This window comes from Mustela nigripes, chromosome 2, assembly GCF_022355385.1.
Source record: "Mustela nigripes isolate SB6536 chromosome 2, MUSNIG.SB6536, whole genome shotgun sequence".
Taxonomy (NCBI): Eukaryota; Metazoa; Chordata; class Mammalia; order Carnivora; family Mustelidae; genus Mustela; species Mustela nigripes.
Window position 1 is genome coordinate 213,926,907 of NC_081558.1, and position 24,375 is coordinate 213,951,281.

The window sequence follows — 24,375 nt, forward strand, 5'->3', positions numbered from 1 at the left end:
TGCTACCTAGGGGCATGATTATTTGTATGACAAGTTACTGAATGTCTCCTTCCCCTTTCAGTTCTGTGAAGGTGGGCATCTCCATGTCTGCCTTGTTCCCTGTGTAGCCTGGGCAGGCCCATTCCGTGTGCTCAGTACATACTTGTACAATGAACGATTTATGCCAAGAGCATGTGAACACTGATTTTGTTTTCAGGAAATTGCTCACATTGTTTTCGGCACATCTAGGCTGTCAAGATCCATGGGCTAATGCCCTTTAGTAGCCACTTTCCACTCATTGGCTCACCTGGTGCCAGAAACGAAGGGGCCACAAGCTCCCACCTGCTGTTAAAACACAACACTGTTAAGGTCATCACCATAAGTGTTTTGGTCAGGGGATCCTTGTTGAGTTGCATTTTCCCTCTTGGAGGTCTGGAGGACCCCACTAGCATGATACAGAGGAAAGAGCTGTAGAGAGGCAATGGGACTTGCTGTCCAGGTGACCTTGGTCATGTCACCTGACTCACGTGAGCCATATCACACTGGGAAAACGTGTGAGTGTGGGTGGGTGCTTGAAGTTCTTAATGACTGACAGGTGCCAGTGGCTTTCAGTTAAGGGCAGGTTTTCTTGGGAGAACCCTGCAAAACTCTCAAATGATGGATAGTGAGAGACCTGTTTATATGAGCTTATGTTTTACTGTAAATATTTCACAGTAAATAAAAGCATAAAATTTGTTGTGCATGGAGGGCACCAAATTTTCCATGAATTCAATGGCTTGGAAAGATTGCAGTTGGTTTTGGGAGGGGCTTCATCCAGGATGATTTGCCCTTTTGGCAAGCTGCATCACCAAGAGCACCACCACCTGTAGTCTCTGAGTTGCTTTCAGGAGACACAGGGATGGAGCCAGAATCAGAGCTGTGGTGTTCCCGGTGATTCTCAGTGTGGAGGCTGGGACTGGACGGCTTCCAGTGTCCTGGATAGAGTTCCATGGAGCATTGCCTTTGCTCTCTTATAAACAGCTTCCCTGTTAAGTCTCCTTTATACCATACATAGGGCGTTATGTGGGAGGTTTTTTTAAAAATTTTTTTTGTATCTTGAAACTGAGGCATCTAAGGAAGTTATGTTGTCTATGAATTTAATTTCAGAATAGTAGAACAGTCATTGCAAAGTAATTGTTTTTTTTTTTTTTAAGATTTTATTTATTTGGCACAGAGAGAGTGAGCACAAGCAAGGAGACTGGGAGAGAGAGAAGCAGACTCCCCACTGAGCAGGGAGCATGATGCAGGGGTCGATCCCAGGACCTTGGGATCATGACTAGAGCTGAAAGCAGATGCTTAACTGACTGAACCACCCAGGTGCCCTACAAAAACATTGTTATTCAAAATGGTGTTACATTCAAAAGAATAGGAGCCTTCAGACTAGCTGTCAATGTCCTTCTAGCTTCATGGCATCACCACATCTCCCCCATCCCCACAGCAACACATTTGACTTCCTGAGGAGCTTTGGCAAAGGGCAAGAAGAGGAACTCTCCATGTTACCATGTTTGGGTATGGATTTCTTCTCTTTCAATCTATTGTTCCCCTTACCTATGTGTTTACATGTAATTACTTGAAAATATTTGAGTGATGGAGAATTACCAGTGACATCAGAGCCCCGTTGGAGAGCTTTCTAGCACTATGCTGACATTTGTCTGTTGGCAGGATACATTTCTTCTTGTGCTGAAGTCAGCATTTACATGCAGCAAACTGGCTGCTTAACATTGGATAGGGACTCTAATTTTGCTCAGGGTAGAGACTGCTGGAAAAAACAGTCAGTCAGACTTCAATGATAAAATGCTGGAGAAAGTAAAAAATTGTGGCCTTTCCTGAAGCCATAGAAGTCAGAGATCTAAGATCACAGGGCAACAGAATAGCCCGAAATCCAAAGAGACAGAGCCCTTCCCCTAGGAAAGGCAGGACATTAGCAGTGGGACAGAACATAGGAGGAAGTCCCCTGTACTATACAAGTTTCAAAGAAATCAGCTAAAATTTTAAGTGATTGCTCCTAGGCTGGTGTGGAGTAGCATGCCAGCAGAGAGTCCCTGGGAGCAGCAGACACAAAAGGGTTCACACTCACTCACAGACTCTGTTCCTTGCATCTCCATCAGGGACTCTCCAGAAAGACCAGGGTGGGAGGCTGAAGAGAGCCTTGTGGGATTGCGGTCAGTCACCTTCTCCCTGTGTCCTCACGTGGTTGTGTCTCTGTGCATATGCATTCTTGGTCTCTTCCTCTTCTTATAAAATCAGCAGTCAGATTGGATTAGAGTCCATTCCTTATGACCTTAAATTGCCTTTATCACTTCCATAAAGACACTTCCATTGCTAAAGTCAGTCACATTCTGAAGTACTGGGGGTAGGGCTTCAACATATATGGCTTTGGGGGGAAACAACTCAATCCATAATGATACCAATAACTAAAACAACACAAACCCAGTTCCATCCTAACTAATTTACTTAAGCCTCACCACTTAAAAAAAATAACTTGTCATCCTATTATTAGTGTTTCCATATTGCTGTAGTCACTATGGTTGCCATGATTAAAGGCTAGATAATATTTCTTTCAGTGGATTTGTCATTCCTGTGTTCTTTCCTACTGTTGTGCATTTTAGGTTAGTTCCTTTTTTTTTTTTTTTTTGCAAGGAAAAATTTTTTGCACCTATTTTCCATAATTCGGAATAGTGTGTTAGGATAGATTCTAAAAAGAGAAATTAGTATGTGGAAGGGGATGACTCTCTTCATGTGGTGAATTGTGTTCCCTGCAAATTCATGTATTGAGCCCCAACTTTCATTATAATGGTATTTAGAGGTGGGGCCTTTGGGAGGTAATAAGGGATAAATGATGTCATGAGGGTAGGTCCCTAATCTGATGAGATCAGTGTCCCTGTAAGAGGAGGAGGAGGCACCAGTGCCCCTTCCCCACACCTCACCCCTAGTGTGTGCCTACAGAAGAAAGGCCATGTGAGCACACAGACAGAGCAGACTACTACAACCTCTTTGACATGTTACACGTGCATTACTTTCCCCCAGTAAAGTCATCTACCTTTTCTTCTGGCCATTTACATAAAGTTCTCTGTGTGACCCCCTTTGAATGACTTCTATAAAAGTCTATAAACTTAAGATATTCAAATTCATTTCCTCATTTAAATAATTTATGCAGATATATGTCAGATCCCAGCACTGATATCCCACAACTGAAAGTCATGAATTTTGTATCTTTTTTTTTTTTTTTAAGATTTTATTTATTTATTTGACAGACAGAAATCACAAGTCGGCAGAGAGGCAGGCAGAGAGGGAGGAAGGGAAGCAGGTTCCCTGCTGAGCAGAGAGCCCGATGTGGGGTTCGATCCCAGGACCCTGAGATCATGACCTGAGCCGAAGGCAGAGGCTTCAACCCACTGAGCCACCCAGGCACCCCATGAATTTTGTATCTTTCAGCTTATCAATAACAAAGCAATACACTAATTCCAACATTTCTTTCTTTATTTTTAGATCAGCCCTTTCATGTACTGGGAAATATACATATGACCAAATGACCAAAATGAAACCAAAACCCAATAAAGCCCCAAGCCCCCCAAATTGAAAAGCCCCTGGAGTTAAAGAAATTCATGCATAAACTTTATAATTATTTTATCATAGCCATTTCCCAAAGTATGTTTTTTTGTATCTTCATACACAAGAGTATTATCTGAATACATGTTGCTTTAATATGATTTATGTTAGTTTAAGACACAGGAAAACTTTGATGAAATACTCCTCTGTCATGTGTGTCAGCAAATACTGGGAGTGAGATCATGTAAAAATTAAGAATGAGTAACCAAGGAAAGATCGGCCATCGCTTGATGATCTGACTTCTCTGATCATCCAAACATTTTGTTCCCCCTGGTATGTGGGTTCTCTGGGACCACGGGAGAGGGGCAAATTTTGTTTCAGGGCCTTTGTTTTGCTGTCTTCAATCGAAGCTAAGGAGTCAGTCAATGAACATTTATTGATTTTTTAAGGTTCTTAGGAGGCAAAGAATAAGATACTGCCTATTTGGACTTTGAGAGTCATTGGTTTTGTCAAAGTGCTATTCTAAGGCTGACTGCTGCTCACAATGGTGCCCTGGGGACCTGCCCTGGGTTTTTCACATGAGTTATATCATCTGAAAGAGAGACACGTCATCTCTGCTTCTCAGGTCTGTCTACTTTACATTTCCTTAAAGACTGCTTATATCGCAGCCAAAGTATAGATCAGGACTTTTTGAGGGAAATTTTCAGATGATTCCAGATTGTCACTTAACGTTAAAATGGGTTCATCCATCCCATTATCCCCTCACTCAAATTCCTGACTTACACACACAGCAAAATTGATGGGGGTGGGGGAGGCTTTAGTTCAACTCTGAAGAAGGTGACTCCTGGAAGCAGGAGTTAGGGAGTAGGAGAGTGAGGTGGGGAGGAGGAAGAGAGCAGGTATGGATGTTATCTCTAATATGCACAAACCAACAGGACTTGCAGCTGTGAGGGCTCAGGCTGGGGCTGTTCCTACAAGAAGCTTGGGTGCCCCCAGAAAGGCGTACCTGAAGGACAGCAGGTTTATTCTCCTGCTCGTTCCCACCGACTGGGGACGTTACTGTCCTTCTCCCTTTCTCCCAACTACCAAGAAGATGCTGGAGTAGAAATGGGGGAGGCTCAGGGGCTGCCTGAGGTGGGATGTTGAAGAGTCCAGGGTTAGTCTGAGCACACTGGGAACTCTTCACCACATCTGTGACAGTGTGCTGGGGAGATGGGATTTGGGGAGCCAGCGGCATTGGCCTCAGTGACTTTGTCTCCCTTTCCTTTTCTTATCTGACCCTGTAACCAAACAAAGGAAGATCAGGAGAGCGTAGAGTGAGGATTCAAGCTTCTGATATTAAGACTCGAACAGTCTAAGTCTTGCTTTTTTGGCAAACTGCTGAGAAAGTGTGCAATACTTGCAGCTGCACTTAGATCATGATAATTATAAGGAAACAAATTAATGAAGAAGCCTGGGGATACTGACGAGCATTCTTCCATTGTCACAGATATGCAAGTGGTTCTCTTAAAGACCTATAGGACCAAATAGACTTAAAAATTAACCAGAACAACATGCTTTAAACTCATTATTTTTTCAGAGCAAACAAGGGCAAGTGCAATTACTTGCAACCTGCAAAATGCAAAATTTAGGTCTGTTCTCTGGAAAATGCAAACTCTGAGTTTCAAGACCAATGGCTAACTGTGGTAGAGGGCAACTGTATGGCTACAGTTGGCCATGTTTTAGGGTAGCACCAATATACCCTTGACTTTTTATTTCATCATCAAGATAAACATACTAATGTCTATCTGAATGTGATTTCTGCCTTCTTAAAAGCTTAAGATATAGAAGACACCACTAGGGGAGAGGCTAAATAATGCAGAGTCAGTCAAGAAAACAATTAAATGAATGTTTAAAAAAGCGAGCCATTGGCCTTATTACCAAATGGCAAGGTTGTGAGTGTGCTTATGAGTTCTTGTTTTGGGGAGGGTGCTTGGGAGATTTTGCTGTTGTTTTCCTGTAGTGGAGAGTTCTTTGGGAGAAATGGGTTTCAAGGACTGCTTATATTTAGGAAGAGGTAATGATAAGAGAGATCATCCATGGCTAGAGTGGGACTCCTGGGATGACCTGGAGATGGAACTATGGCAAACACTACAATGAGTACATTTCTAGAGAAGAACACACATTTTTGCAACTTGAAAGAGTTTTGTTGTAAGGTGGGTTCTTAGTAATGTTGGAGGAATGGCTAAAGAGACATGGTGTGTGACGTGCATAAGCCCAAGGGAAGGCTGGAAGACAATGGTGAGGTGGTGGGTTTTGTGCCAATTTACTGTGCAAGGGAGGAAGGGCACCAAGGGGAGAGAAGTCACCGGAAGAGGAAGAAACATTACCAGGGGTCAGAGGACAGCCCAGACCTAAGCAGCAGACGTCACTGGTCTAGTGAGGAACAGGAGTCAGTGAGGAGTGAAACCGAGAGTGGGGAAAGTGGGAAACATAAGAAAGGACCTACCCTTGGCTGGGTTTTCCATAATTTGTATGTGATGGGTTCCTGAGGATCTTCTGAGGGAGATGTTCTGAATGGCCAGATTCTCTTTGGAGGACTTTAACCATGAATCATCCTCCATTATGTAACCAAAGTGCTGAATTTTACCTCTCGTTCTCTTGATGGTTGCTGGTGACTTGAGGTGAATCTGTATGGAAACGGGCCTGGTAGGGGCCCCTCAGCAGTGGCCGAGTGCTCAGCCACAGATTTCTGCAAGTGACACTACCTGTCTGTAGCATGCATCTCATTGCAGCATTTAAGAGGGAGGACCGTACAGGAGAGGCAATCCTGACAAGACCTCACTTCCCCCAGCCTCCCTGTCTGAGGATGAGATGAGAGCTATTTACCTACTTTCTCTAAGAGACCATCAAGAATAATTCCATTGCTCTGTATGCATATCTCTTTTTAGGTCAGTATCCATTAGAGAACCAAGTCTTTTAGCTGGTCTTTTCCCACCCTGATTTGTGCCTCTTAAGGTTCTTTATATTCCCTTAAAAAAAAGAGAGATTTTATTTATTTATTTGAAAGACAAAGAGAGAGAGAGAGAACTTGAGAAGGGGGAGGGTCAGAGGGAGAAGCGACTTCCTGCTGAGCAGGGAGCTTGATGTGGGACTTGATTCTGGGACTTCAGTATCATGACCTGAACCAAAGGCAGTTGCTTAACCAACTGAGCCAACCAGGTGCCCAGATCCTTTATATTCCTTAAGAGGACTCTGTCTCCCACCTCTTCCCTACCACTCAAAACATTCTACTGTGTCCTCTGCCATCTGGTCTGTCACCAGCAAAATCCCCTGGAGCTTCAAGTTGTTCTCAGAAAGTTTCCTTCTTTCTCAGAATGGGGTCTGCTCTCCCCCGAGGGAACCATAGGCCTCTTGAGTATTCTTCTCTAGTTCCCATGGAGCACAGGCCTGGGAAGAGGGTGGGCATCCTTTCTGCTTCTCATGGCCTCTTCCCCACCATTTCCTTCCTACTTCCCTCAAAAATTCTGGCCTTATCGGATAGCTACCATTACTGTATGTATTCATCTGTGTTCTCCAGAGAAACAGAGGCAGTCTCCTCTAATAGATAACATTATTATGTTATATTATAATATTATGTTTATATATAGGATGTACTGTGTATATATTGATGTTAAGGAACTGGATACCATGATTATGGAGGAGTCCAAGATCTGTAATTGGCAAGTGAAGACCCAGGAGAGCTAAGGGTCTAGTTCTAGTCTGAGTTCAAAGGCTTGAGAACCAGGAGAGTGAATTTGTGTGTGAGATCCTGTCCAAATCTGAGTCTGAAGGCAGGAGAAGACCAATGTCCCTGCTCAAATACAGTGAGGAGAGAGAAGAGATTCTTACTCTGTCTTTTATTCTATCTGAACACACAGTGGATTGGAAGAGGCCCACCCTAATGGGAGAGGGCGCTCCACTCTACTCAGCTCGCTGATTCAGACGTGAGTCTCCTGCAGACTCCCTCCCAGACACATCCAGAGTAAGGGTTAGACAAATACTGGGGTGCCCCATGACATGTACAGTCAAGCATCATACCATACTGTCCTGTCACTGTCCTCCGCTGATCTCCTGGTCACTTCCCCATGTTCGTGGAAAAGTTGGACCCTTCATCCCTATCGTTCCCTGGGGAACCGTAGAGAAAATATTTTTATGTTTCTGCACAGTTAGAGTATTCTGAGCACATTTTACTAACCTTGAGGCCTGGGCTGAAAGAGCAAGCCTGGGAATTTGAAGTATGATTAGACAGGGAGAACTTTCCAGAGAGATTTGCCTCCCTGGAAGTGTATGTTTATAGTTCAAGGTGGGGATGAGACCCAGGACTATCCCTGAGACACTAATCTCTTCCTCTTGGAGTCATTTATTTACATTCCAAAGGGTGAGAACCCAGGATCCTTTCCAAGGAGAATTTATTTACACTAGGGAGTGACAAAGATTCTTTGTTTGACCAAACTTTAGTCAGGCTCCTGAACCTTCTCCTGGACCTGTCTGTGTGCTTCCTTGTAAAATCTAGTTTTATCAAGGAAACTGCCCAGACAGTTTAACCAGCAGCTCCCACCCTGGATGTCTGGTCAGGTTGTTCATCCTCCTCTTCTGCCCCAGGTGGGGTCTGATCACCTGGCCTGCCTTCAGCAAGAATCCCATGAGGTCAGTTTTGCCAGAATCCCCCTTAGCCCTGGGGTCTCTTCTTAGAAATGTTTTATCCACTGTCTCACACGTGCTCCTTGGCCATAATTTCTACTTGCTTATGCTGTATCAGCATTGAGCCTGGCCTATAGTCAAATATATTTTCCCCTATTTTAATCATTCTGAATAAAATCTGTTTTTACTGCTTAACCTACTGTCCAACTCAGGTTTTCCTTAGAAAAGAAATAAGTTCTATTTTCCTTTTTCAGAACAGGAGGAGGGCTATGACACAAGCCATCCTATATCACCACCCAGATTTATATATATATATATATATGTATTTTGTGGGCCACAGTGTGTGTAGGGGGACATCTGAAGCAGCTGTAATTGCATCTCATTGTATTACCTCAGGGGCAAGAATCAGGGTGCGAGGAAGAAGGGTGGTTATTAGAGGTAATAATTAATCTGTCCTTGTTCTGGAAACTCACAGCAGCTTCAACTGAATGCTAACAACTATGGATACTGCACACAGAACATTGCCCTCAGCACTGCTCCAGTGTTCTTGGTGGCTGAACACTCATGTCAAACCACCACACTCAGGCTTCTTGGGTCCTTCATTTCCTCACCATGCACACATGTTTTTTTCTCTACTCCAGTCCCTACCCACTGCTTTGATAACTTCTTAGAACTCCAAAACTTAAACTCTAAACATATTCCACTCAGACTCCCCACTTACTTTTCTTTTTTTTTTTTCTCCTTCCTTTCTTTCATCCTTCTTAGGAGAATGAGGGAGGGGCAGAGGGAGAGAAAGAGAGAGAGAGAGAATATCTCAAGGAGACTCTCTGTTGGGTGTGGAGTCTGACATGGGGCTTGACCTCATGACCCTGAAATCATGACCTGAGCTGAAACCAAGAGTTGGATGCTTAATTGACTAAGCCTCCTAAGTGTCCCTCTTATCTTCACTTACTGTTGTCCTTATGCTCCCATACTTACTCTGAATTGGGGCCACCAGTATATTAGCAATCCTTCTTCATTCTTCATCACTCCTTTTTCCATCCAGTTTAGAGCTCATGGTCCCTAAATATAACCACTCCCTTGTGCATATGCTCAGCTCCTTTGCCCTTCTTGACATTGCTCAGAAAAACTCCAGCCTTCACTACAGTAAATTTTCTGACTATTTTGTACTTGCTTCCCATGGCAGAACGTGATGCCAGCTGTTCCTGTTTTGAGTTCATCACACAACTTCACGTAGTTCTTTAGCACTGTCCACCTATTCTGCTACTTTCTCTGGTCAATTCCTTTTCACATACACAGAGATAATTATTTCATACTTTCTCTTCTCTTCTGGAAATTGCTCATACCCTTCTGAATCAGTCAGTTTTGCTCTGTAACAAACAAGTACGAAATCCCGGTAGGCATTTGTGAACATACCTGTAGGTCTATGTACCACCCAGGTTGTTTGTTCCATGTGTCCCTCATTATCCTGGTAGCAGCTGGTGGCCAGGGTCACATTCTTCTCATGACAGTGGCTGAAGCAAAGGGGTCAGGACCAGGTGGACTAGGTCATTTTGTTTCTCTGCTTGCCTCATATTCACTTACATTCTGTTGGCCAAATTGAGTCACAAGGCCAAGACCCATCTCAATGGGGTGGAAAATTATACTTCCCAGTCGATGATCTTGTTTTATTTTACTGAATAATCAAAAGAGAACCACCTTGCTTTTCCCCCAACAACTCGTGAATCCAACACCAGCCTCGGTCTGACTCTCATATTCTGCCTCCTCTCTTGTGGTAAAGGGCCTGCTGTAGCTATGTCGACTTCTCCAGTGTGTCCCAGATCCTGTATCCTTTGGCCATACCAGCTGGCTTCCCTGTATTGTTGGCTTTTCCTTTTCTCCTGGATCATTCCCATTAGCCAGGACACTCTATTGTTTACACTGAAGCATTATTCTTGTTTGATTTCTCACCCCCTCTAGCTACCAACCCCCTTAACAAAAGTCCTCATACGAGTTGCTCCAAATCACATTTCTCAATTCCAATCAAGATTTTTGTCTTCCACATTGAGCTCATGCTGGTCAGGGCCACCACCAAATGCCATCTTTTCAAACCCAGGGAACACTCAGCACTCTCCATCTTCCTTGACCCATTAGTGGCATTTGACATGGTTGGTCACTTCCTGAAATCTCCATGGTTTCAGTGAAGCTCCATTCTCCTCTTCCACCACATTAACTTCTCTGCTTTTGTTTGTTCTTTGGGATTCTCCTCTTCCTGTGCTGTCTAAATGTTTTTGGTTCATTCTGGACTGAGTTTTAGATTCCCAATGTACAGTCTCTCCCTAGATGGCTTCACATTTCACTTAGTCTCATGGCTGAGAGTTCCACAGTTTATATTTATCCTTGACCACCCACCCAGATGCCGGACTTGTTATCCACTTTACTACTTGGCATTACACTGGAATGTGGAATAGGCACCTCAAATATACATATAAGTACTAGATTTCTCCCCAACTTCACTGCTCCCCATTTCAGAAATGATGCCAGCTGTAGTCCAGCCATATGCTTTGGTTCTCTTCACATCTTTCATTCAGTGTCTTTTGGATGTATCCTTCAGAGACATCTGGAATTCAGTTGTCACCACTTCTGTGGTTGGTAGAATAGTGGCCCCCCAAATATGTCCATTTTGTAATCTCCAGAACCTATGAATGTCACATACATGGCGACAGGGGCTGTGCAGATGGGACCTGGTCACAGACTATAGGGGGAGATTGTCCTAGATTATCTGGGTCACATGAGTTCTTAAAATGGAAGAGGAAAGCTGAAAGTTGGGTCAAAGAGATTTGATGTGGGTAGGAGCCAACTGCTGCTGCTGGCTTTGAAGATGAAAAAAAGAAGCCATGAGTGTAAGAATGTGGCACCTTCTAGAAGCTGGGATAGCCCTCCTTTCACAGCCTACAAGAAAATAGAGACCTTGGGTCTATAGCTACAAGGAACTGAATTCTTACAACTCAAATAAACATGGAACAGTTTCTTCCCTGGAGCATCCAGAGAGGAACGCCACCCTATCAACACTTCAATTTCAGCATCATGAAACTGTCCTGGACTAATGGCCTACAGAATTATAAGATAATAAATTAGTGTTCTTTTAAGGTACTAAGTTTGAGTTAGCTTGTCACAGCAACACTGGGAAACAAATACAGCCTCTGTTACTATCACCCTGTGGGATGTACCATCATCTCTCATTGGCAATAGTCTCCTACTTACTTCTACTCCACAAGATAACCAAAGTGATATTTTATTTTTTAAAATTTTAAACATTTATTTATTAATTTGAGAAAGAGAGAGACTGCAAGCAGGGGGAGGGACAGAAGGAGAGGGAAAGAGAGGATCCCCAAGCAGACTCCACACTGAGCATGGAGCCCCAGTGCAGGACTTGATCCCAAGACCTTGAGATCATGACCTGAGCTGAAATCAAGAGTTGGATGCTCAAGCAACTGAACCATCTAGGCATGCCCCAAAGTGATATTTTAATATATAAATCAAATCATGCCTTTCTCCTGCTCCTCTAAAAGCCTCTCAATACATTTAGGAAAAAATCTATTAAAAAAAAAAAAACAGGGTCCTCAAGTCTCTATATGTCTAATACCTGTGTAATTTTACAATCGTGAATTCTTCCAGGCTCCTTCCTTCTCATTTTTCTACAAGTACACTGGTATACTTGCAGTTTCTAAAATATGCCACGCCTACCCCTGTCTTAGAGCTTTATGCTTCCAGTGCCCTTTTCTTGAATCCTTGCTTTTCTTTCAGATATTCACCAGATTAACTTCCTCATTTCATCAGGTCATGCTAACACAGTACCACCACAGGTAGGACCTCTCTGCCAACATATTTATAATTGTGACCTCTCCTACTCTTGTCATCTCTATTCCTTTGTCTGCTGTATTATTGTTGGTAACATTTACTAGTATTCAAAATGAGTATTACAGAGCCCTTTCTTTGCTAGTTTATGGTCTCTTTCTGCCACTGGAAAATAAGCTTCTTGAGGGTCCCTAAAAGTCTGTCTTATGTATTGCTGTTTTGTGTGTTGCTGGCTAGAATAGCTTCTGGTATATAATAGGAGTCAATACATCTTTGTTGAATGAATAAATGAGGGGCAGTATCTGAGACTTGGATTTGATAAACCCATTTCTTCCCTACGTACCTTAAGTGCAAGGAGAAGGAATAGAGAGAGATGTTCTTAATTTTCTACATAATTAATTCTTTACCAGACAGATCAACATGTCATCAGGCTCCCTGGGTGAAGAAGGGTCTTTTGAAGGTTGTGGAAGACAATGGTTCTGGATTAAGCTGGCATGTTGCACATCTCCTAACAGCAGAATCAGAGCCAAGGGGCAAATCAAACAGGGGATCATTTAATAGGGCTAGTCAGCTTCTTGCTCAGGGTGATGGAGCTCAGAGTGTGAGAGGTCATAGCATTTTGCTTGCTCGTTTGGCTTTCTGCTGAATTCACAGAGTTTTTGAGTATAATGATGGCTGAAGAAGGTTTTTCCCTCCTCCTGTTTATAAAATGAGCTGGTACCATGCTGTCACAGCCTACAGGAAATGTCACTGAGCATGACCTTCCAATTAAGTCACACATCTAGCATCTCTCATTTCTGATGACATTGTTGAAGTGCTGAGACATCAGGGCATGTGATGTTTAAAAAAAAAGAAAAGCAAACTTATTCGTTGAGCAACTCTTTCACATTGGAAGAAAACTCCAGCAGGTTTGTCCTTGGGCCTACATGACCCGCAAAACTCTTGTATCTCACTGTCCGCATCCTTCCACCTACACTTCAGGACCCCATGGCACAGCAGGGTTCAAACTCCTGTAGTCTTCTTTGTGTACATCATGAATTTTCTTATAGTTTTGACCAAACATTTTTTAATATGTATATATTTTATTAATATATGATGTATTATTTGTCTCAGGGTACAGGTCTGTGATTCATCAGTCTTACACACTTCACAGTGCTCACCATCGCACATGCTTTCCCCAGTGTCCATCCCCCAGCCACCTCAGCCTTCCCACTTCCTTTCACTCCAGTTTGTTTCCTGAGATTGAGTCTCTTACGATTTGTCTCCCTCTCTGGTTTCATCTTTTTTCATTTTTCCCTCCCTTCCCCTATGATCCTCTGTCTTATTTCTCAAATTCCTCCTATCAGTGAGATCAATAATTGTCTTTCTCTGATTAACTTATTTTGCTTAACATAATGCCCTCTAGTTCCATCCACGTCATTGCAAATGGCAAGATCTCAGTTTTTTTGATGGCTGCATCATATTTCATATATATATCTCCCACATCTTCTTTATCCATTCATCTGTTGATGTACATCTAGGCTTTTCCATAGTTTGGCTATTGTGGACACTGCTTCTATAAACACTGGGGTGTGTGTGCCCCTTTGGATCACTACATTTGTACCTTTGGGGTAAATACCCAGTAGTGCAATTGCTAGGCTGTAGGGTGTCTCTATTTTCAAATTTGAGGAAACTCCAACTGCAAAATAGAAATTTTAGGATAGAAATATAAATTTATCTTTATTTACCTACTCAAAAATAGTTGTTTTGTCTTGGTCAAGTTACTCTGCAGGTACCCTTTCCTGGCTGAGATGTCATTTTGACATGCATGTTGACTTTTGTGTTTCTGCCTGTAGCAGTCCACAACTTAAAGGAGTCATGTGGAATGCACAGGGTAATGGTATGTGATGACATTTAGCAGAGCTTACTGTGTACCTGGCTCTGTGTTAAGAGAAACACTTTATAGGTATAGTCCCTTATCTCCCAATTTCCTCACTTCAGTCTGGCTTCTGTCCCCAGGACAGCAGGGAATCAGTTCACGTCAAGGTCATCAGTGGATGCCATTTTGTTAAGATCCGTGAGAACCATGTGGGTTCTCTCCCTGGCCCTTTTGGTAACATCTAAACCAACTGACCACTTTCTCCTGAAACATTTTCCTCTTTGGCTTTCATGTTGTTTCATTTGCTTGATTTTCCTCCTCCCTCAAATTGCTTTTTTGTTGTTTGTTATTACCAGATGTCTGTCGTCTTGGAGAAGCATGGTCCATGGTCTTTTTTCTCCTATTTACTTTTTTTTTTTCCTTAGGTGATTCACTAGGGTCCTGTGCCTTTACACATCATCTATATGCTGATGATTTACAAATATATCTTCACCCTCATTTTCTTCCCTGAGCTCTGGCTACTATGCCTCTCAAACCAAAAAACCCCAAATAGAACTTTTAGTGATCTCCACTATGAAATGAAAAAAAATCTAGAAGCAATTCTTGATGCATCTTTTTGCATTAGTGCAACATCTGAATCCACTAGCAAGTCCTGCCAGCTCCACCTCCATGGTATACTTCCCCAACTCATCCACTGGGTGTATGCCTGTGGCTCCCATCATGGTCCAAGCCACCATCACCTTTTGCCTGGATAACTGCCTTAGCCTCTCACCGGTCTCCTCGCTTTCACTGAAGCTCCAGTCTAAACAACACAGACTGTTTAAAAATTAAGTCAGATCTTATTTATTGTTTTTTTAAAACTATCCAAGAACTTCTCATTATGCTTAAGGAAAACAAAGTCGTCCAAGGTCAAATTAATCTGGCTCTACTTTATTATTATGACTTCAGTTGTCACTCGCTGCCCCTATGTTACCCACCCATGCACAAGCTCACTGGACTACCATGCTGCAGACTCCCCGGCCTATTTTTTCTTTCTGTGTTGGTCAAATTTGTTTCCACTTCAGGGCCTTTGTATTTGTTGGTCCTCTGTGTTGGACACTCTTTCCATATATCCCATTCAGATCTCAGATTTATGCCACCTTCTCAGAGAAGCTTTTCTTGTCTGGTTGGGAAACAGGCTCAGAGAGGCCCAGTAACTTGGATGAGGCTGCTCTGCTGGTAATGCAACGTGTGTGAGTCTGAGCTCAGGTGGCCTGATTCCACTTCCTGTGGAGTGTGGTCACCTGTATGGTGACTGCTATTGTCTCTGTCTTTGCTTTCTCATAATAGGGGCAGAGAATATAGTATGATTCAGAGCTAGTTAGAGCTGCACTTGCAGAGGATACAAGGGATGGAAGGAAGCAGAAGAGATGAATTAGGAGGAAGTGAGCCCAAGAGAATTTTTGGCAACCTTATCACAGGATTGGAATCAGAAATGATGATGGGAATGATAATAGAAAAGAGTGGCTGTATCAACTTCTCTGTTAGGTCACTTAGGTGCTCCTTTTGGGTGATCTTTACCTCAACCTTGGGAGAAAGAAAGACAGATGCTTCTGAGGTGCCAAGAAAGAGGGTTCTTATATAAACACACTCAGATACCAGCATACTCTTCTAGAGCATGTACCAAGTTTAATAGTTTCCTCCATGAATTTATGTCCACCTAGAACTTATAAATATGACCTTATTTGGAAACAAGGTCTTTGCAGATGTAATCAAGTTATGATGAGGTCATTAGGATAGGTCCTGAGTCCATAATAACTAGTGTCTCTACAAAGCTGGGAATTTGAACACAGAGATGCTGACGCACAGGGAGAATGCTGTGCAAAGATAGGCAGAGACAGGAGTAAAGCAGCTAGAAGGCAACCTACTCTAAGGACTGCTGGCAACAACCAGACCTGAAAGAGAAAAGTAAGGACTTTCTGCTAGAGTCTTCAGAAGAAGCATGGCCCTGTTGATGCTTTGACCTCAGACATCTGGTCTCCAGAACTGGGAGAGAATACATCTCTGTTTTATAAACTATCTACTTTGTGGTTATTTGGTTATCTGGTGGTAGCACCAGGAAACTAATATAGAGCCTCTCAATAATTGGTTACTATCAGAAGCTCAATATAAGTAAATTTTTCTTATTAAAGAGCTTACTTTTATTATTATTTTACTTAATTTTTAAAAAGATTTTATTTATTTGACAGAGAAAGAGTGAGAGAGCACAAGTGTGGGGGGGCAGCAGAGGGGGAGGGAGAAGCAGGCTCCTTGCTGAGCAGGGAGCCAGATGAGGGGCTCGAACCAGGGACCCTGGGATCATCCTGAGCTGAAGGCAGAAGCTTAACTGACTGAGCCACCCAAGCGCCCCTTATTTTATTTTTTTTTAAAGTGGTTTCTACCAATCTATGTGAATAGACAGTGCATTCACATGTTGCTCAAGTGAAAAATCAATCTGGGAATGTGTGAAAAGCACCTCCCTCCTCTGCTCCCTTTTCTCCTCCCTATAGGCAACAATTTTTATTAGTTCCTCATGTATTCCTCCAGGAAAATTTTGTGCATATGCAAGTAATTCAAGGACATATTCTCCCCCTATTCAAAAAACAAATCATAGCATACTATACACTCTGCTTTGCACCTTGCTTTTTCACTTATTTATTTACCTTGGAAAACTTTCCATATGAATATATAAAGAGCATCTTGATCCGTTTTTACAGCTGCAAAATTTTCCATTGTGTGCTTGGAATGGTGATTTATTTAGCTGGTCCTCTCATGATGGTCACTTAGATGGCTTCCAGTATTTTGCTTCTTTAGGCCCTGGAAATCACCATCCTACTTTCCTTCTGTATGAATTTGACTACTATAGGGCCTCATATGAGTAGAATCATACCATTTTGTACTTTTGTGTCTGGTGTATTTCATTAGCACGATGTCATCAAGGTTTTTCCATGTTGGAGCAGGTGTCAGAATTTCCTTCCTTTTTCAGGCTGAAGGACATTGCACTGCATGTAGAGACCACATTTTGTTTACCCAATCACCTATGAATAGAATTTGAGCTCTTTGGTTCTTGTGAATAATGCTACTACGAACACAAGGGTTCAAATACATGTTCAAGGCCCCGATTACAGTCTTTTGGGTAAATATTCATAAGAGACATTGTTGCATCATTTGTTAATTTTATGTTTGAGTTTTTGAGGAACCTCCATACTGTTCTCACAGTGGCTGCGCCATTTTACATTCCTATGAATAATGCCCCAGGGTTCCAATTTCTCCACGTCGTCACCAATACTTGTTATTTTCTGATTTTTGGTAATATCCATCTTAGTGGTATGAAGTGGTATCTCATTATGATTAATGATTAATGATATCAAACCTATTTTCATGTGCTTGTTGGCCATTTGCATACCATCTTTGGAGAACTATCTATTCACGTTTTTGCTCATTTTTTAACTGGATTCTTTTTGTTGCTGTAAAGCCTCCATAATTGCTTTTTACATATTTAAACACCACCGCACATTGTGCCCTTTTTGATTAAAAAAATGTATAATAGGCAGTAGTTACAACATAACTACTTTTCTGCCTCACATAAGCAGAATTTATCCTTTCCTTTCCAGCTCAGAGATGTCTTGTCTCAGTGACTCTACTGCTCTGCAGTACAGGGAAAACTGAGGAGGCAGCTGCGGTGCAAACGTCCAAATGTTGCATATCGTTGAGCCAAGGCTTCTGACTTCTTGGTGTAAGATTTTTAGTTCACGTATTTAACATTTAATAAAGACCTACTATATGAACACTGCTTTTGCAGCTGACAAAACAAAAATGAACTAGAACTTGTCACTGTCTTTACAGAACTTGTAAATAAAGAAACACATGATTGTAAGAGCAGGTAGAAGGTCTGTAGGTCATGGGGAATGCAGGGAATGTCCTTTGGCATTACTCTGATTAGGAATGTCCTGGGCTCTATCACGTGCGTCAGAAGACTTAGAGGACCATCACTCTATCAGATAACGATAAATTAGAACCAGAACAAAGGCTATTTCAATGTTGCCATCCCAGTCACCTTCTTATGGGTTCTTCAGCTACGAGATGGTACAACGGTGGACATGAATTCATAAAGTGAATGTCACGAGAGTAGAGACTAATTGATCTAACTAAATTTTTCTTGAGCATTTACTGGATGCCCAATATTGTGCTAAGGCAGGGGCAGAAAATTCTTCTCTGATCTTCTCCATGTCAGCTCCATAGTAAGTCCACCTCCTAGGGTGAGACTGACAAACGTATGCCATATGGTGCTTATGAGAGACATCACTAACTGATGGTGACTTTTTCCCACTTAGCCCAGTGGTAGCTTCCCAACTTAGTCAATAAAGTTGGCATTGTGGATTAAACCCATTTGTTATTTGGTTGCTGAGGGTTTCCATTTGGGTCTCCCAAATTTAAGGGTCTCTATTAGTGTCTGCTGCTTGGAGGAGAGGAAACTTTGGTGCTTCAGGGAATGAAGACAGAGAGGCTGCTTTCCTCTGGACTTGGATCCTGGTGAGTCAAGGTTGCCACCTCTTTTTTCCTCTCAAGTTTATAATTTTTCTTTGAAAAAAAAAAAAAAGACAAAGCTTCAGTGTGCTCATCTCTGAAGAGATGTCATTGCAGGCTTTTGATTGATTTGTTCACACAAGTGTTTGTATTCTGTTCGTCTGTGTACCTCCAGCTCCTACTCTAGTGCTTGAGACATGAGGGAGCTCAGAGAATGTTAGCTCAATGAATGACTGAATTTATAGGAGGCCAGAGTCTTTAGCCTACCCATTTGGTTAGATAAGAGTACAGGTAGACAATTAGTAGTACAATTACCAAGTAACTGCTTCCCAGGCCAGCAGGAAAGCTCCCAGATAGCACTGCTACTTGGGAGCCATGTATTGAGGCCTGCATTCATGCATTTCTTCATTCTGCACATGTTGGGTACTTGGGGCAGACCAGGAGAAGGATCCCCAACCCCATGGGACTTCCAGTCTCGTTGAGGTGACATACCTTCAACAAATAAATAGAGAGCTACAAACTGGATAAATACTAGGGGAGAGAGATTTCAGGAAGGATGCGGTTTAGATGGGGTTAAGTGTTGGCTGGTGATGAGGCAGGGTGGAGCTTGGCACTCAGTCCTTCACCAGGAGGTCTTCTGAGTGGTGACATATACCCCTACTAGGAAGGACCAAGAAGCACAGTGTTGTGCCATTCTCTTTGCATCCAAGGCCGCTGGATTCTTAGAACAAGCTACTCTCCTCCATGAGTATGCGGTCTGTTATCTAACATGCTCTACCGGCGGTGGGATCCTAGTGAGCTTTCCGACATCATTAAAATTTCATCTGCTCAGACTTTGGTTCCAAGGAGGCAATAAACTAAATATTTAAGAGGACCCAGGATTAAAGTAGACAGACAGCTCCAAAAAGTCTCCTACTTTGTAATTATAAAAATTAGCATAGTTTCCACTTCATAAAAATGTACTCTTACAGGGTTTATTGGTTCTTCACTTTATAGTGGCTTAACTAAATCTGAGCCCTCAGAGTTTGGATTTAAAAAAAAAAATCCATAAAAATAGTGACTACATTCTGTTCTATTTAAAGTTTTAATTTCTTTTCTCCATTCTATGAAACAATTTTAATTGTATGTCAGATTTCAAATCCTGGTAAGACTCTGGAATCTTTATTCTATTTGATTGGCTTCATTCTTCCCTCCTTCCCTGCTCTCTCTCTCTTTCTCTTTTCTCCCTCCCCCATTCCTTTCTTTCTTCCCCTTCCCTTCCCTCCCCCCCCCCCCCACCTTCCTTCCTTCCTTCCTTCCTCCCCCCCTTCCCTTCCTCCCCTCCCCCCGCCTTCCCTTCCTTCCTCCCTCCCCCCTCCCTTCCTTCCCGTTCTCTCCCTGTCTGCAAAATATAGACTTTGAACCGACACCTCAAAATTAAACCCTAAAAAAAGTTAGATCCCATCTTCTCTTTACTAACAGACTCTACAAAGTTTACTAGTTATCGCTGGGGTAAGACAAAAGAGAGCATTTTAGAACCTTCTCTACAAATAAGGATACACAATGTTTAAAGATTAATTGTTAGTAATTTTCCCTTCATGGGACCATTATATTGACTTCCAGGAAGTCAATATTCAGTCAATTTTCCATTTGCTTGTATATAATCAAGTCCTCCCACTATCTATTTTTCCTCTGTGGTGTCAGATATTTGGGCTACTTGCTGCTTCCTTGGCTGGGACAGTACTTCCTGAATGTCTCTGTCAGAGTGGTCTTTGAGGTAGAGGGACAAGGTACATGTCCCTTGGGTTCTGGGGATAGCACAGGGATGCTTACCAAAGGCACAAGACTTCTGTGTGACCTCATATTTAGTTTCACATTTCCCTACATTTGCATTTGTATTATATTCCTACTTGTTTTAAAATGTTTATTTCTCCAAACCTTCAAGTAACCTTGATGTATTTAGATGCTGTATTAAGCACACGTGTTCTACAGCTGTGTGTCTGAAGAACAGTGAGTACCTGGCCCAGATGAGCCACAGAGCATCTGGCTATGGGACTCACAAGGTTTATGAGTGCTCCAGGCAGTGGGTGAAAACCGAGCCTGATCTCATGTCGCCCCAGGACCCAGCAACCTGAAGTCTTGCTGTGAACAGAGCCCTGCTCCCTCAACTCATCCATGTGGCTCCTCGAGTGTGCCTCAAGAACCAGCAGGAGACTGGAGGAAGGAGGACCGCCGACACCGACACCTGGCCCTTACCTGGGCCCCATTTGCGTTTGTGGGCTGTATCTCCTTCCTGAGAGAAGGTGCCAGATGCAAGCCTTTTCAATATCCTTTCACATCTCCAATGCCATTTCCTGCCTGAGGCTCTACTTTTTCCCCCAGCTAGAGTGGGGATCCCCCTCCTTCCTATTCGCTGGCAAAAGCAAGTTGCAACAAAACCAAAGGAGGAGACAGAGTTAAAGGGAAAGTGATGGAATTAGAGAATCCTTATTTTGTTGTTGTCACTCACTTGAGTCAGGTGAAAACCATGGGATGAAAAGCTGGGGAGCTGCGACCTCACACTACCTCAGATTAGCACCTCTCAGGCTCTTTCTTAATCACAGGAGTAACTTCCTTGTCCAGCCCAGCCACCTGTCAGCCACAGAGTCATGGGAGGAGCTGACATCACGGGCTCCCACTCGGATGCAGGGAGAAGGGCACGGCATCAGATATTATTAATCCGGCCCAGCACGCTGAACCTGAATCTAATAATGGGGACACAATGGGCAAAATCAGACTGCTCAACCAACGTTCTATGAAACAACTGGCTGGGAGACTTACAAATATGTTGTTAATGAAAACAAAAACACAAACAGAGAAAAGGGATCTACCTCTTAGGTAAAAGGAAACAAAAGTATGACGCCTCCATCAGAAAGGATGAATACCCAACTTTTGTAGCTACATGGACGGGACTGGAAGAGATGATGCTGAGTGAAATAAGTCAAGCAGAAAGAGTCAATTATCATATGGTTTCACTTATTTGTGGAGCATAACAAATAGCATAGAGGACATGGGGAGTTCGAGAGGAGAAGGGAGTTGGGGGAAATTGGAAGGGGAGGTGAACCATGAGAGACTATGGACTCTGAAAAACAATCTGAGGGGTTTGAAGTGGCGGGGGGTGGTGGGAGGTTGGGGTACCAGGTGGTGAGCACGGATTGCATGGAGCACTGGGTGTGGTGAAAAAATAACGAATACTGTTATGCTGAAAATAAATAAAAAATAAATTTAAAAAAAGGAAACAAAAGAGGCATGAAGATTAAATACATTGTTCCTTGATATGGTCTCGGATGACTGGGGCATTTGATAATATTATTTATTGTTATTTGTATGTATATTTGTTAATATTATCGTATACTTGAATTATTGCATATTTGATAATATTTATCTGTGTTAAATTTCTCAGGTGTGAAAATGATACTCAAATTATGTAGGAAAATGTCCCCTTTTTTAAAGAAATATTTGGGGATGAAATCTTTGGGAATGAAGGGTTAACCTTCATCTATACAAGATGATGGGAATTTTTGTGTGGGAGGCTTATATGAGAGAGCTGCCCAAATAACTTGAAAATAATGCAATAATAAGGCTTTTATAATAGAGGAGAGATGAGGCACAAGCTTTCAAATGATAAAGTTTTTATGAAGTTATGTTTTAAGGATATAAACATGGGTAATAGAAAGGAGAAGAACATTTAAGTCAGAGAGGTTAATTTTTTTCAGAATAATTCATTTATTCAAGTTTTAGGAACCTTGCGTTTTTTCCCTCATTTTCATTTAACAGGGAAGCATTGGTTTATTTTATAAAGGGGCTCAGTGATGGTGAGGTTGGACTCTCGACCTTCCCATCAGATCCCAACAAGGTCCTGAGACATTCACAGTATTTTTCTTGGGTACTCCATAGTTTGTTGCTTTTCTGAACCCATCCTGGATGGAGATGGAGGCATATGGCTTAATTAGTGAAGAGTCAGACCAGTCAGTGGTGGACTACTCCCCTCCTCTTTGGAGGATGGGGTTTTCTTTAGTGGGGTCTCCTCATGAGTCTTGAGTCTTGAGTTCTGAGCACCTCCAGGTTGGACTCTAGGCAGACGGGGACTCCTACTGCTGCTGAGCAGGCTCCAGGTGGAAGGGTCAGCACTGTTGTTCCTAGGGGTGCATGAGAAAGCAGGCACCCCACACATAGTTCAAACCCATTATCAGCTGGATGGCCAGCTGACCGTCTTCTTAGCTCACTGGCAAAGCAGGCACACCTTGTCAAGGTGAGCACTATTTCTTCTTGGAGACAAGGCAGTTGGTCTCACCCAATGAGAGGGATGCCACACCTATTACGTGACCTTGTTGTTGTTCCCTTGAAAACCATAAACCCTGGCATCATTTTGCCCAGGAGTGTTTGGCTTCTTTCCAGGACCAGCTTCCATTATAAGAGCCTCTTCTCTGGCTGTGAATGAGTTTGTCTTTGTCCACAGGGAGGAGGGCACTATTCTAAAGAGGTTGTTTTACCTCCAAATCTTTCCCAGTGATTGAAACAGTGGCAGTGGTTCCCAATTCGTAAGTCATTGGGGGATGTAATAAAATTAGACCATAACCTCATACTAAATCCCATGTATCTGGTTTTGTTTTTGTTACTGTTTATGATTCATAAAAATTTATGAATTTCTTTTAATTCTAGTCTGGGACATGGAGAGAACCTCCCCTTCTCTCCCAAGTTCATGGACCAGTTTGGGAGGGGGCTGATGGATATATTCACAGGGCACACTGTTGTCTCTTATCCTGTGTCTCATTGTGTCCCAATGATTGATTTATTTAAATATTTAAATTTAATTTATATTCATTTTTTGAATAGGAAATACATTTGCAAGGCTCAAAATTCAAAGCAATGTGAAAGTTGCACACGGAAATGTTTCCACCCATCCCATCTCCCACCTGCCTTGTGCTGTGATTCTCCACTTGTCCTCCATGTCCATTCTACACTCTCTTTCTCCCGCTCAGCCCAGAAACTGCCTCTGGAGTGCACTGACTAGGATTTTTGGCCATCTGCCAGGGGAAGATGTTGACAGGGTGTGGGACAGTGCTGTAGGGAGCCCAGGGGCCATACGCATATACAGTCTTACTCCCCTTCTTAGATAGAAGGCAGCACACTCTTCACCGGACAGTATATCCTGGAGGTATAGCATGTCCGTGCATAAGGAGACTCCTCCTGTTCTCTCTCCTTCTCTTCTTCTTTTTCTTCTCTCCCTCCCTCTCTCCTTTCTCTCCTGCTCTAGTCCTGCCTGAATTAATGAAGTTTTGTTTATAGCTGTTGCATGTGTATGTGTGTGTGTTGGATGGATAGAAGGCAGGTTACTTTCCTATGATGTGATCCCACTCAGTGGGAGAGGGGATCTGTGGTTGGGTTTGGATGTCCTCAAATCTACCTTCAACACCAGGATATTTGGAGGCCAGAGAAAAAAAAATGTTGGGGAAGTGGTAGGGGAGGCGGGAAAGATGGAGGCAGAAAGGTGGGGGCAGAGGGTAAAGCGTTTTTGACCAGAGTGGGTTGGCACTTCTGCTTCACCTCCGCAAATCTTCCTGCTCAGTCCTTTGGTCTATGAGGTGTGAGCCATGGGGAATCCTCAGTTCTCTGATCTTAGTATGTGCTTGTGGTCCAATAGAGGAGCTAAAAAGCAACCTGTATTAGGGTCTATCAAACAAACAAACAAACAAAATTTTAGCAATATTTAACTCAAATATAATTTATATTTAAATTTATATATAAGTTTAATTTAATTTATTCGTAGGGCTGATGGCTTCCCAGCATGTTGTCTATCTGGCATCACTATCTGGGAGCACTATTTAATCTGAGGAGCTGAAAGCCTGTGACCCTCTTCTCCTTCCCATTCCCAGTGGCTGACTGAC

General features: G+C 42.7%; 1 protein-coding gene across 5 annotated transcripts in view; it reads left to right on the plus strand.

Annotated features, from left to right (window-relative positions):
- Positions 1 to 21,670, plus strand: part of IGSF5 (immunoglobulin superfamily member 5) — an 81,881-nt gene extending 60,211 nt beyond the window's left edge. Inside the window, exons 10-11 of one of the 5 annotated variants that reach the window (XM_059392367.1) lie at positions 18,381 to 18,475; positions 20,569 to 20,667. In XM_059392367.1, the coding sequence (XP_059248350.1) occupies positions 18,381 to 18,475; positions 20,569 to 20,583 (110 nt within the window). In that variant the 3' untranslated portion in view covers positions 20,584 to 20,667. Of the gene's footprint in view, positions 1 to 17,556; positions 17,679 to 18,380; positions 18,476 to 20,568 lie in introns of those variants that run through there. The other 4 variants (XM_059392365.1, XM_059392366.1, XM_059392373.1 and 1 more) reach the window with 4 other exon arrangements.
- The last annotated feature ends 2,705 nt before the right edge of the window (positions 21,671 to 24,375 follow it).